We start from the raw sequence: 15,256 nt of genomic DNA on the forward strand, positions 1-15,256 counted from the left end.
TGTCGGACAACCCACTGATTGAAGCCATCCTTCCCCTTTAATGAAGCGGAACTCAACCCCACCACTCGTCTGTGATATTAGTTTTAAGAAACCCCAAGTTTCGATCTCACTAGGTTTTTTGGCCAAATTTTCCCTAGTTTCTGTTTAATTGCATTTGAAGAACCTTCTGTTACCAAACGGTTATTGAAAAGGAAATAGTTGCAAGGAACACCAAATCTCTATGAACCAGTTATTCACACAAATTGTAAAATTGTTATTTCGGTAAATAAAATGAATTGAATTGAATGTGACCATGACCATGGTTTGGTTTATTTTTAGTTTTATTCACTTTTTATTTTCACTTTTGAAACATTACTCAAATAGTCTTCTTTTAAATTTTCTAAACATCACCCAGATAGCTCACGCCTAACATTTCATTAGGGCACAAAACCAAAAACCGCGATTCGAGAAAATCGCTTGCAAAAAGTGGACAACTTGTTTCAATTCCTATTTAAAAAAGAAGCTTGACTGATGGTATTTTTACTGATGATAGGATAAAACACATCATTATCCTCAACTCTGCTTAAATGCTTCTTAATTTTTGTTGATTTTCGCAATAAAACTCATAATTTAAAAAAAAGTCGTTATTGGGCCCTTTTAACTTTCCAACTGTTGTTCATAATGGGCCCTTTCTAAATGCAATTTCGAAGAGAACTGAAAGGGCACTACCCTAGTAACATTTTTAAACTTAAAGGTTTTATCATGGTTCTGAAAACCCTGATACGGCCTAAATAGGCTTTTATGGCCTACTTAAAACCTAAAATGTTACTTGGGTAAAGCGCTGTCACCGGATTGTTGTTTTGAATGATGTTTACGGGCCCTTTTGTGTAGTTAGAAATAATGAGGAATTCAGTAGAAATTTTGATTATTGGTGAAGTTTTGTGATTGAATAGTGTAGATGGTATGTGAAACATAAAAACATAAAACATAAAAAAATACTGCGTGATGTTTACCGCAGAGCGTTTTCTGTGAACGGGTCACATTTCACAGAATCTACAATGGAGGAAATATGCGTGGACATACCGTACCAAGCGCCCCGAATCAGTTGTGGTTGGGTGTGTAAGTGTAAATTTGACAAATAATTATATTTTGGAGAAATGTAGAATTCGGGATTAAGAAAATGGAAGACGCAGAAGGGGTAGGAAGGATATTCAATTTGATCAATAGAATAATCTATTTATTAAATGTAAATTTTGACGAATGAGAGCGAAACAGTCACTCACGCAGTCATTGACCTCCCTCTAGAAATACATTCGCTCAAATAATGGTCGTTTGACATTATACCGAGATTCCGGTCATCTCTCCCACGATCGCATTCAAATGACTTTTGTCACCACGCAACAAACACAAGGAAGAGAGATACGAAAACGAGAGAAAGAGAAAAAGCACGTTGTCTCGTTCGGGCGGCTGCTTGAGTGGTGCTCATTTTTCGTTCTTTTCGTCTTTGTGTTTACGTTCACCCGACCGTCGCCAAGCAATGTTGATCATGATCATATCGAGCGGTCCCATTCAGTGTTGTATCCCTTTTCAAACATTGTAATTAAGTTTAAAATGTGTCTGAAAAAATATCGAAAACCCTTAGCTGGCAAGTTCAAAAAACAAGATGAAAAACTAGAAACAAGGAGTAAAGTGTTTCGTAGAACAATATCAATATGGCCGAAAACTTTAGCAGTTGAATGTTAAAACTTTTATTTTTTATTCGTATTACTGTAGACTAATATCTTTTTTTTTTTTCTTCTTTTCTTTTCTTCCAGAGGAAAAATCGCAATGCCGCCAGCGGCTGGTGACCGTCTGGCAGAGCTACTGCGACACGATCGACGAGCTGGACCCGGGCTCGCCGATCAAGCGCACCAACCGTCTCTCGTCGGTGGATGACGACCTGGACGCGCTGCCCCTGCCCGAAGGTGTACTAACGACCAACTTGGGCTTAGATGTAGTAGTTGTTGTAACGAAAGTACGTGTCCTAACCAGCGTTTGTTGTTCCGTTTCTCAATCTTCCGGTGTCCCACGTCTAATTCCCTCCCTTGATTGCTTACCTTCCAGACCGACTACATGACCACACTGGAAAAGGAGCTCGACTACCGGGATGAGCATTTCGACTTTATGCAGCAGTGGATCCGCCGGTTCTGCCTGCTGTACGGCGCGTCGCTCTTCTACACTAGCGTGAAGGAGGACAAAAATTGCGACCTGCTGTATAAATACCTAACGCATCGAATCTACGGGCTGCCGTTCCGTACGCCCGCGCTCATCGTCGAGAAGGATGCTGTGCTAATGTAACGGGGGAGATCTTGATTCTTAAATACTGTTTTGAGACTAATTTGAGCTTTTTCTTCTCGACAGACCCGCTGGCTGGGACAACATGAAAAAGATCAACATTCTGTACGAAAATATGCAATCGTGCAAGCCGGATGATGACTACAATGATATTATAGCACAACCGCCTTCCCGAAAGGTTCGTACAACTTTCCCAAACCCCGAAAACCTTTTCCGCAACTAAAGTTATCGCTCCCCTCTGCTTCGCAGACTGTTTCGAACCGCGAGATCGAAGTGCAAACCGAGGAGGAGCAGGCGTTCCTGACGCGGCAGCTGCAGCTGCTGCAGGCAGGTCAAACGCCAACGCGGGGCGAGTCGCCGATGCGGTCACAGAGCAGCGCCGGCAAGACGACACCGCGGACGCCGGGCTCGGGCGGGGCGCAGGGATCGCCGAAAAAGGTAGGAATTGGATTGTGATTTTTTTTTCAGTCGAACCGTTAGCTGAATGACATTATAGAATTTACTGATACAAGGCTAGTACGGAGCTCGGTTCTATAGAAAATAAAAATTCCAACTCCCAACTCCTCAAAAAAGTTGGAACGGTAATTTCATCTCGTTGGTTCTCGAGCAATACTCGACCAATTGCAAGGATGTCTAAATGATCCTATCGAGAAATTAAAAGCTTAACATGGAGTTAAACTTTCTGTCAAGCTGCTGTAAAGTTTTCCATGACAGCTGCGAAAATTTCACTCCATGTTACCGGCTCACATCTCTCTTTTTTAATTTCTCGATAGTTTTGAAGAACTCGATTTGATTAAATCTGCATTTTTTGCGATCAAAAACATCTTTCCAACTTTTTGAAGTAACACAAATGGAAATGTTGTAACAATATTCATTTCATTTTCTGGAAAAAACAAAATGCGAATATTCAAACATTTAAAACGAATAATGGAAAATGAAGACATTAAAAAAATAGAAACTCAAATTTACGATGTGCAAAATAAAAAAAATAATCATATTTTGTAATTCAAAGTTGTAAGGATTCTAAAAATATTAATAAAAAAAAAAACAAAAAAATAAAACTTAAAAATTTAGAAATTCTCAAATGTTGAAAATTCTGAAATTAATTATACAAATAATACTAAATTTAAAAATTTCAGTATTCAAGAATTCAAGAATAAAATCCGAAACTAGAAAAAGGAATCAACATTTCGAATCGAAAATCATAAATTTCTAATATAAAAACATTTAGAATTTAAAAAATCTAAAATCAGAAGATTCTGAAATTTTAAACATCCAGAGTTCTGAAAAATTAAAATACTGTTCGTACTCGATTTTCCAAAGTTCTTGCCAAAATATGACTCCGGGTAATCGAAACACAACATTTTTATTTTTCTCAAAATTTATGTCTCTAACCTAAAATATGACTCCAAAAATGCTCCAAACTTCACAATCTAATTTTACAATCTTAGATGGCAACCTTTAAAAATCTGTGTATTTTAAAATCTTGATATTTTTTATTAATTGTTTTTGTCAGTTTTCAAAATTTTGGTATTATTTAAGAAATTTTAGAATTTTAGAATTTAACTATTCTTATAAATTCTAATTTTATAATTAATTAATATTAATAGATAAAAGAATTCTTGACTCGGTTTGGGGTTTTTCGTAAGGAATCTTTATTGGCACGTCTTGCTCGCTTGAGTGTTCAAGACTTAATGAACTAGAAGCTGGCCTGTCGATCGCACCTCAGCTTTCTCAAAGCTTGCTTCGCTACACCCCCTCTCGATCGTGCAACCCTAATTGTCCGTGAAGGTCTCCACGTTCGTCCAGGATCCAGCAAGCTTCCCGTCAGCCACATGGTCCCGGATATGTAAACGCTCTCCAAGATCTCCTCGACGAACAGTCAGCCAGAGTGCCTCGGCTTCGCAGGTAGATGTGGACAACCCGGTTCCGAGGGTCAGCATCACCTTTCTTCGCTGCCAACGTTTATTGATCTTCATGTCCAGGTAGGAATGGACTCCACCGCAACCTGCCAACTTCAATGTGTGGATCATCGTTTCCTGGTCACCTATAATCAGCAGATCATCAACGTACAGCACAAGGACAGCATCATTCCCCCTCTCGTTGAACCGATCATCTTTCCAGTGCCTTGAAGACAGCTTGAACTCGTACAACGACTTAAGAAGTTGACATGCTATCCATCGTTCTGCTTGCACGCCGTCCGGAACGACCTCGAAAATAGTCTGGTGCAGCTTCCCGCGCAAGCCACTCTGTTGACCGCCAACAGCCAGCTTCGTCCGAAAAAAGTCCAGCTTCGCTACCCGTTTGACCGTCTCGCGATAGTCCAGGCCGGTCTCCCGCTGGAATTGTTCCACAACGAGCTTTGCCTTGCAGCGTACAGGAGCACCGCCTTCGTACTCATCAACTCGGACTACCCATTTCGACTTCTTTGGCTTGACACGAACCAGACTCTTCTTCAGCTTCCAGACAACATTGGCACCAAGGAAGTTGAGTTCGTCCGTTTCTGTAGCGTTACGAGTTTCGTTATCGCTACCAGGTGGATCTGCAAGGTAGAATTTCTGAACAGCGCAGTGTGCTCCAAAGGTCGAAACATCCAGGAACTTACCTGGGAGTCTGCGCTCCCTATCGCTGCGCCTAGTGTTTGACTCTAAACAGCCGTCACCTCTTTGTTGCGATGGGAGCGCCACAGGATTGTCCTGTTCCGCACCCAACTGGCCGACGTCGTCCGCGTCGCCATCCACAGGTCCTACGTCACAGAGTCCATCTCCATCCGTGCTGTCCTCGATCGGAGGTATTTCAACCTCAGCCGCATCCAGACTCACCGGAACATCATCTGCTTCGTACTGATCCCCCTCTGGCTCACCGTAGTGAGCTTTCACCAACAACGGGGGTTCGGATTGGGCGTCTCCATGCTTTTTGAGGATATTCCCGGTCATCGATGATTCTTGGCTTTTAAGGTCCAGCTGCTTCCTCTGCTGACTTGATCTGTCCCAGACTGACAGCTCAAGCAACCCATCCACATGCGGGTGCACGCGTTCCTCTAGCCGAACAACAGGTTCAGGTCGGCCCTTGAACGACTCACGGGTTTGCTTGCTCATCACGGCAGTACACAGGTTCGCTGTACCTCCCAACATATTTACCTCGAGCTCCAGTTCGTAGAGGTTGTTTCGTAGATATGCCTCTGCAATCACAACACCGTTGAACTTCATGACCGCTTTCTCACGTCCATGGCTGCCGGTAAACAGAACGTCAACGCCAGCCTTCGACAGCTTCTTCACAGACAGCAGGTTCCCACGTAGCTCCGGCAGGAAAACGACGTGTTTCATCTCCACAGGAACTCCCGCCATAGTGACGCCCTCCAGCACACCTTCGTAAGATCCGGTCAACGAGACGCCGTCCTTGGCGACTTCCACAACAAACGGCTGCTTCAACTTGTGGACGGCCTTCAAACAGACCAGGTTGTTCACCAGGTGGTCACTGCACCCGGAATCCACGTAGAACACCACCTTGGTTGAGACTGCTCCCGATTTGGCATGGTTTGCAACGAACGACACAGGTGTCCCATTGATAACCGCGTTCGCTTCGCCTTCAGGCAACTTCACCCGGCAGTCCTTGACCATATGGCCCTTCGTGCCGCACCGATGGCACTTACCGTTGAACTTCCTCTTCTGTCCAACAAACGCCGCAGTCGTGACTTCCGGCGACTCTTCCATACGGTTGATCCGCTTGGCCTCCTCAGCAAGCAACCGTTGTTTACACAAATCCAGGGAGATTTCCTTCTCGTCCAGGTTCTCCAACGCAGTTACCAGAGGGTCGAAACTCTCCGGCAGTGACAGGAATAACTGGGCAATTAGGTCACCCTCCTCCAACTTTGCTCCAACGGACTTGAGCTGCCGAACGAGGTCATCGAAGCTCTGGAAGTGGCTCCGCATCCCGGTCCCCTCCTTCATCCGCAATCTGGCCAGCTGCATCCGGATGATGGTCTGGCTAGCCACGGACTTCTTCAGGAAGTGGCCTTCCAACGCTTGCCACATCAGCTTCGTCGTCTCCTTACCCTTGACAATCCCGAGGCATTCTTCGGATATGAATCCAACAAGCTGCGTCTTGGCCTTGCGATCCAGCTTCAAGAACTTCACGCGATCTTCATTTCCGGCAGGTACTTCCGCCGTGAAAACATCAGCTAACTCCGCGCCTTCAAAATGTAGCTTCACGCGGTAGCTCCAGTTCTCGAAGTTTTCGCTGGTCAGCAGCGGGATTCCTTCCTTCGTAGTGCCCATAACCTAAAAGAATTCTTGACTCGGTTTGGGGTTTTTCGTAAGGAATCTTTATTGGCACGTCTTGCTCGCTTGAGTGTTCAAGACTTAATGAACTAGAAGCTGGCCTGTCGATCGCACCTCAGCTTTCTCAAAGCTTGCTTCGCTACAATAGAACTTTTAGAAATTCCAAAAATTCTTTTTTTTAGTTCTAAAATTCATCATTTTTTTCAAATATTTAATTCGCAAAATTGAATTATACAAAAAAAAATCAAAAAACAAGCAAATTTAAGAATTCTTAGAAATCAAGAATTCTTGGAAATTTAGAATTTAAGAATTCTTAGAAAATAAGAACAGTACAGTTGCTTTCCAATCATTAGTTTTGAAAATATCGAGATATCGACGGATTTTTTTTTTCGCAAAAAAAAACTTTTCGTGGGACTGTACAATGTACATTGGTATTTCATGAAAAATTAAAAAGTTTTCAAAGGAATTCAAACATGCTAAATATGATTATAAACGCGGGAAAATGCATTTTAACTGGTTTTCAGTTGATTAAATTTTAATATTCATTAACATTTTGAAGTTTTTCGAAAAAATATTTTTATGCCCCCTGATTATTCAGGCCAACTTTGCTAACTTTGGGGGGGGGGGGGGGGTCCGACATGTTTGAAAAATATTTGCAACGGCCTAAATATTAATGAATAGTAATGAATCTTAAAATTTAACTATTCTTATAAATTCTAATATTATAATTAATTAATATTAATAGAATTTTTAGAAATTCGAAAAATTCTTTTTTTCCCTAAAATTTCTTTTTTTTTCAAATATTTAATTCGCAAAATTGAATAATACAAAAAAAATCTAAAACAAGCAAATTTAAGAATTTTTAAAAATCAAGAATTCTTGGAAATATAGAATTTAATAATTTAGAAATTAAAAATTTTAAGAATCTTAAGATTTTTTTTTTAGAATTTTAAGAATTTTGAAAATTTAAGAATTTTGAGAATTTAAGAATTTTGAGAATTTAAGAATTTTGAGGATTTAAGAATTGTAAGAACCTTAAAAAATCCGTGTATTTTAAATTTTTGATATTTTTTATTCATTGTTTTTCTGTGTATTTTGAAATTTTGATATTTTTTTAATAATTGTTTTTTTCAGTTCTCGAAATCTTGGTATTATTATTTTTTTTTCGAATTAAATATTTAAAAAAAGTAATGAATTTTAGAATTGAACCTTTCTTATAAATTCTAATATTATAATTAATTAATATTAATAGAATTTTTAGAAATTCCAAAACTTCTGTTTTTTTCTTAATAGTTCTTAAATTTTTCCTTTTTTTCAAATATTTAATTCGCAAAATTGAATAATGCAAAAAAAATCTAAAACAAGCAAATTTAAAAATTCTTAGTAATCAAAAATTCTTGAAAATTAAGAATTTAATAATTTAAGAATTCTTAGAAATTAAGAATTTTAAGAATCATAAGAATCTTAAGAATTTTAAGAATTTTTTTTAGAATTTTATGAATTTAAGAATTTTTAGAACTTTAAGAATTTTAAGAATTAAAAAAATAAAAATTAAAAAAATTTTAAATTAAAAAAAAATTAGAATCGAGAATTTAAAAAATTATGAATTTCGAAATTCAAGAATTTTAAATTAAATTAAACTCAGGTTTCAGAATTTGAAATTTATTGAATTTTGAAATTTTAAATTTTAAAACTTTAGAATTATGAATTTTGGTTTTTTTTATTTTTTAGAAATTTTAATTTGTTGTTTATCGCCTTAGCGTGCAAGAACATTTTTGACTGCCAATGAAAGTAGTTTCCAAAATTTCAAAACTTATCCCAATTTGAAAACAGCTATTTTATTGCGCAATTCTCACTAACTTGGACTTCGCACTAAATTATTGCTATCGATCGCACTATTGCGACTTGTCAAACTGGCTTGGAAAATTTTAATTTTCTCAAAAAATGATCAAAGCGAGCCGATGTTGCTCACCTGTCAATCGCAATTTTAAAGTGCGAATGTCCAGTTTGGTGGAATTTGGCGACTGGAAATGTAAATAAACAACTGCTGGTTGCCTATTTTTTTGGAAATTTTGTTGTCAAAAGTGTGAGAGAAAAGTGCGGGCCAAACCCAAGTTACAGTGCAAGGATCAATAATATCTTCAAAACTACGGGTACTATCGAAATATTTATTTATTTATCCCCTAAATCTGGCGTTCTACGCATAATTGTCTAATGTTAAAAAAGTGCAACTGAGAAAAACGAGATTGAAATTTCTCGACCGATTTCTGTGTTTCTACGCATAATTGTCCCGTGGGTTCCTATTCGCCCCATATGTCCCTTATCACCCCAGTTAGCAGTTTATCACTCTAACTTGTGATCATCTTGCTATACAATAGGTAAACACAACATAATGCTTCGTAAAACTAATGACTTCGTGAAAGAAAATACTCGGTGGGACAATTATGCGTAGAAGTGTGACGATGGGACAAACAGACTTGGTGTTGTTTTCAATGATTTTCTGAACAAAGTACTAGATTTTATGTGTTTTTCAAAAAGTATACAACAAACTAAACTTAAAAATTTTGAAAAGTCAAAATCGTCAAAAAATGACATGGGACAATCATGCGTAGAACGACAGTAAAGGTACTGTCCACAAAGTAGATTACAACAAAGTTTGATTAATTTTACAAGCTTGTTATTGCAGGATTAGGTCCGTAAGTTTGACAATTTTGGAATAAGAAGACAACAACTTCCTTCGTTGCTGTGTAACCTTAACTGCCGTTCTACGCATAATTGTCTCATGTTCAAAAAAGGGAAACTGAGAATAACGCGATTGAAATTTTTCGACTGATTTCTGTGTTTCTACGCATATTTGTTTCGATCACTCTTACTAGTGATCCTCTTGCTATACAACAGGTAAACAAGATATAATGATTCGTAAAACTATTGATTCCGTGGAAGAAAAAACTTGGTGGGACAATTATGCGTAGAAATGCAACGATGGGACAAACAGACTTGGTATTGTTTTCGATGAGTTAACTGCCGTTCTACGCATAATTGTCCCATGTCAGTTTCCGACGATTTTGACTTTATGACATTTTTAAGTTTAGTCTGATGTGTACTTTAAGAAAAACACATAAAATCTGGTGCTTTGTTCGGAAACTCATTAAAAACAACACCAAGTCTGCTTGTCCCATCGTCGAACTTCTACGCATATTTGTCCCACAAAGTATTTTCTATCACGAAATCATCAGTTTTACTTAGCATTCTGTCTTGTTTACCTGTTTTATAGCAAGAGAATCACAAATAATGATGATAAACTACTAACTGGGGTGATTAGGGACACATAGGGCGAATAGGAACCCACGGGACAATTATGCGTAGAAACACAGTAATCGGTCGAAAAATTTCAATCGCGTTTTTCTCAGTTGCACTTTTTTTTAACATGGGACAATTATGCGTAGAACGGCAGTTAAGGGATTTTAACAAAACAAGCAAAACTAAAAAAAATGCATCACTCATACGAATGATCTTCGCAACAGCAGACTTTACCTGTGTCTGCACTGCCTTGTTATATTATTGTCGACGTGCCATCAGAGCTACGATGCTATGAAGTGCTCAAGATCAACGCTATAGCTCTCACATTCCAATTAATGTTTGATTTTCATCCCCTTTTCTTTCTCCCAGGTCGACGGCAAGCTCAACCCGAGCACCCCCAGCGGCGAGGGCGTTCTGGCAAACTTTTTCAACTCGTTGCTCCATAAAAAGAGCGGTTCCCCGGCCGGAGCTGGTGGTGGTGCTGGCGGCGTCGGTGGCACTAGCCCGAACCTTCCCGGCACGGGAATTTCTCCACGGGCCACCACCAACGGCGCAACCGTTGGCACCGGTCCGGGCGATCTGGTGTCCGCGAGTGAAAAGCTCTCCATGCGAACGGACGCCGCCATGGAGCTGGACCGTTTGACGCGCAGTGTCAAGAAGGATCTGGACTTTGGTTCTGCACAATCGGATTGCTAGACGGGATAGCAGCAGGCAGAAGAGTGGTGGGACACAGGTCGGTAAGCAGCCTCACGCCGCGGTGGAATTGCATGCTTCTGGTGTCGTGCGTGCGTGCGCGTTTGTGTGATAAGTGCAGTTACGGAACGTGGGGGGAAGGGGTTACAAACATCAGCAGTTGGAGTGCGAGTGTGTGCGCGCGGTGAGTGTGAGGGCAGAAGTTCATGCAAGGCAACAGAAATATAACATCATCCCCGGATGGAAAAATGCAGAAAAAAAAACACAGAACGAACCAGAAAGGAAAGTAACACGGTGGGAAAAGCTTATCGAAGAACCACTTTTAGTAGTTAGGTAGTGCGAGAAAGTAGAGAGATTAACTCGATAGAGAAAATATTATAAAAAAAAATAAACAAGAAGGAAAATATTTGAAAAAATGCAAACTCTTTCTGCGCTCGTCGTTGTCGTCTTCGTCGCTACACACATTGGTGCTTCTACATGTCTTCTATTTTTTTTATTGGGTTTCTTCCAACAAAAAAACAAAGCACTTTTAAAATTTCGCTTAGAAATTTAGCTACTTGCTGCTTCGGGATCTTCACTCAGTTGCGAAAAGAAGGTGAATTTAAGTTTTACCTAAAAAGCTGAAGTTTAATACGAACTCTCTAACTTGGTCAAAAAAAATGTTTTTAGAAAATTAATACCTCTCAAAAAAAAAAATATTTGTTTGGTAAACATAAATAACAATGATCAAAAATTCTTAAATTCTTAAATTATTAAATTCTTAAATTCTTAAATTCTTAAATTCTTAAATTCTTAAATTCTTAAATTCTTGAATTCTTGAATTCTTAAATTCTTAAATTCTTAAATTCTTAAATTCTTAATTTCTTAAATTCTTAAATTCTTAAATTCTTAAATTCTTAAATTCTTAAATTCTTAAATTCTTAAATTCTTAAATTCTTAAATTCTTAAATTCTTAAATTCTTAAATTCTTAAATTCTTAAATCCTTAAATTCTTAAATTCTTAAATTCTTAAATTCTTAAATTCTTAAATTCTTAAATTCTTAAATTTTTAAATTCTTAAATTCTTAAATTCTTAAATTCTTAAATTCTTAAATTCTTAAATTCTTAAATTCTTAAATTCTTAAATTCTTAAATTCTTAAATTCTTAAATTCTTAAATTCTTAAATTCTTAAATTCTTAAATTCTTAAATTCTTAAATTCTTAAATTCTTAAATTCTTAAATTCTTAAATTCTTAAATTCTTAAATTCTTAAATTCTTAAATTCTTAAATTCTTAAATTCTTAAATTCTTAAATTCTTAAATTCTTAAATTCTTAAATTCTTAAATTCTTAAATTCTTAAATTCTTAAATTCTTAAATTCTTAAATTCTTAAATTCTTAAATTCTTAAATTCTTAAATTCTTAAATTCTTAAATTTTTAAATTCTTAAATTCTTAAATTCTTAAATTTTTAAATTCTTAAATTCTTAAATTCTTAAATTCTTAAATACTTAAATTCTTAAATTCTTAAATTCTTAAATTCTTAAATTCTTAAATTCTTAAATTCTTAAATTTTTAAATTCTTAAATTCTTAAATTCTTAGATTCTTAAATTCCTAAATTCTTAAATTCTTAAATTCTTAAATTCTTAAATTCTTAGATTCTTAAATTCCTAAATTCTTAAATTCTTAAATTTTTAAATTCTTGAATTCCTAAATTCCTAAATTCCTAAATGCTTAAATTCTTAAATTTTTTATTTCTTAAATTCTCAAATTCTTAAATTCGTAAATTTTTAAATTCTTAAATTAATTTCATTTTTTTAATCCCTACACTGAAATAAACAAAAAATTACCAAATTCCTAAATTCTATGAATTTTGCCACTTTTCCTTATTTAGTAATCGGGTTTTTTGGATTACTTAATAAGGAAAGGAGGCAAAATTCCTAGAATTTAGGAATTTGGTACTTTTTTTTCATTTCAGTGTAAGTTGCGAAGATCTCTAATGCTTCATTTCTTGAATACTAAATGATTAACATTTTTGAATCCTAAAATGTTTAAATTCTTAAATTCATAAAAAATATTTTAAGTCAGTTGTTCAGTTTAGTTTTGAGAAAAATAAAAATTTCGTGATTTGAGTATCTTAAGTAAAATTTTGGCGAAGTCTTCGAATAGACAAATACGGACTGTTGTTAAATTTTCGTTTTTTTAGATATGTGTTTAAAATTGTGTTTTTTTATTTATGAACATTTAAATTTTTGAATTCAACAGAATTCTTAGAAAATTTTAATTTTATTTTCAATCTTTGAATTCTGATTTTTTGAATTTACGAAATAAAGACATTCAGATTTATTTTTGAATTTCATAATTTTTAATTTTCAGATTTTTTAGAATTTAAGAGTTCAAGAATTTAAGAGTTTAAACTTTTTGCATCTTTCATTTTTTGAATCATGCAATTCAAAATTTTAGAATTTTTGAATTTTAACATTTCTAGATTAAATTTTCAAAACAACAATCTTTCATTTCCTATACAGATAGGACCTTTTGAAAATTTAATCTAGATTTTAGAGTTTTAGAATTTTTAAATTTTATATCTCTGAGTTTTAGAAGGTTTAAACACGGTAAAACATTTTTGAATTTTTCTGGCAAAAGAAGATAGGTCAAAGGCTTATTTCTGTTGATGTTCCGAGCTGCGTACTAGCCTTAAAAGGTGCAGGTGGTTATGTTATCCACATGACCAATATGACAACGAAAATTGTTAAATAATAAACATCTCAATCTTTCACATTACAATCCCTAATAACTTCCTGCAGAAAAATCGGAATGGCACGATTTTTACACCATTTAATTCTAAATTTATTCAGCAATTTTATTAGCGTTTTTTTTTGTGAACCGGTTTTCAATATTAACTGTGAAAAATTCATTTTTTTCTTAAAAAAAAACATTTAAATTTAGGTCAAAGTTAGCGAATTAAAACTTCAGATCTTTTCAGTGTAAAATTGAATTCATCATTTTACGCAACTGTTTGTTCACCGTCACGTCTAGGCTTTGCCTCTCCGCTTTCATTCCCGCGCTTTTCCACGCAAAAAAGCATAAGAAATGGATAATCTTTGGTGGGGGCACCGATAAACGAGCGTGCGCAAGAGACGCACACACATGCAGGAAGGGATATAAAAAAGATAACACTAAAAGAGCATGCGTTACGCAAGTGAGAATGAGAGAAAACAGTACTACTAATTAACTTATATCGAATTGATAATAATTTGCAGCTTAAAAATAGTGGAAGAACGATGAGAGGGAGAGAGAGAGAAAAAAAATCATAAAAGTAAATTAACTTATAAAAACACACACACCCACATTTATTCATTGTATTTCTCCGAGAAAAACTTGGAGAAGCAAAATAACACGAAGAAAAAAAAGAAGGAACAAAAAAACACGAAATAATTTCCTAATTATGCTAAAGAGAGCTCCCCTTCCCTGCAGTTCCACCAAGTGGGAACTGCGGCTCCGAAGGAGCAGCGTGCGCCGATGGTGATCGAAATCTTTTTGTAATAATTTATTTCATTGCGCCCGCGGTCAAACAATTCCCTCAATCATTTTGTTCGGCTGAAATGGAATAACCACACACACACAACGTACTCAATTAGATTTAGTGAAAGAATTAAACAAAAAAAAGTTTATATATTATATCTAAAAGTATACATTTTAGATTTATTAAAAGACAAAAACTCAAACAATTGCTTCTTGCTGCCGGGTTTTTTTACGTTTTTGTTGAAAGTTGATACTTTTGCAGTATTCGTTGAGAAAAGAGAAGAAAACGTAAAGATTGGCGCGGGCAATTGCTTGAACGTGTTTTGTTGTAAAGTTTCCATTAGATGTTCCGTTTTAATTTTAGAGAGAATGAGAGAAAAAAAAGATAGAGAGATGTTTTATCAGTTTTTTTTTGCGTTTTGTTAAAAGCAAAAACTTTCTTGCTAGTGTTAGTGAAGTAACGAAACGTTATTATTTATGTGACGCTATAAACAATTTATCCTGAGAATAATGTGAAAAAAAAATCAAAACTGCTAACACAGAAAAAAAATTGGGCAAACAATAGTCAGAAGAGCAAATCCTTCGTCTTGTAACAACACTGCACTAAACTAACTGAATTTATAATCTTCGCCGAAGGGATCATCATCAGCACTAGAAAACGGTATATTATTTAACAATAAAAAGAAGCAAACAGAAAACAAAGTAACGAAATTGTAGGGTTGATGAAAATGAATTATTGCAAAAAGAAACGTGCGTGAAGTTACGTTCTTTTATCCGAACATCCTTGCAAAAACTTTCTCTTTGGTTGCAATTGGCAACACTGCTGGAAAACCATTCGCCGACTTACAGCACCGTTGGGCTTTCTCAACCTGACAGCTCTGGTAATTTGCGTGTTGCCAGTGCGCCACGGCAGCCGCCTTTGATTGGTAACGGGGGAAATGGTAAACAAAAAAGTGTTAGACTCCGACAGATCCTCGACAAATGTCGCGAGTACAACGTGCCCACACATCACATCTTCATCGATTTCATGACAGCTTACGATACAGTCAGCCGCGAACAGCTATGGTAGATTATGCACGAGAACGGAATTTTGGACAAACTGACTCGGCTACGACAAGGCCTAATTCTCTAATCTAATTCTCTGTTCAACATCTGCGCAAAGTGAGA

General features: G+C 36.2%; 1 protein-coding gene across 1 annotated transcript in view; it reads left to right on the forward strand.

Annotated features, from left to right (window-relative positions):
• The window catches only part of LOC120414948 (cytoplasmic dynein 1 light intermediate chain 2), a 38,598-nt gene extending 27,489 nt beyond the window's left edge, over positions 1–11,109 (forward strand). The window contains exons 4-8 of the mRNA XM_039576313.2: positions 1,794–1,993; positions 2,083–2,312; positions 2,380–2,491; positions 2,563–2,751; positions 10,263–11,109. Coding sequence (XP_039432247.1) covers positions 1,794–1,993; positions 2,083–2,312; positions 2,380–2,491; positions 2,563–2,751; positions 10,263–10,589 — 1,058 coding nt within the window. The 3' untranslated portion in view covers positions 10,590–11,109. The remainder of the gene's footprint in view (positions 1–1,793; positions 1,994–2,082; positions 2,313–2,379; positions 2,492–2,562; positions 2,752–10,262) is intronic.
• The last annotated feature ends 4,147 nt before the right edge of the window (positions 11,110–15,256 follow it).

The sequence above is a fragment of the Culex pipiens genome, chromosome 1 (assembly GCF_016801865.2).
Source record: "Culex pipiens pallens isolate TS chromosome 1, TS_CPP_V2, whole genome shotgun sequence".
In the NCBI taxonomy this organism is placed as follows: Eukaryota; Metazoa; Arthropoda; class Insecta; order Diptera; family Culicidae; genus Culex; species Culex pipiens.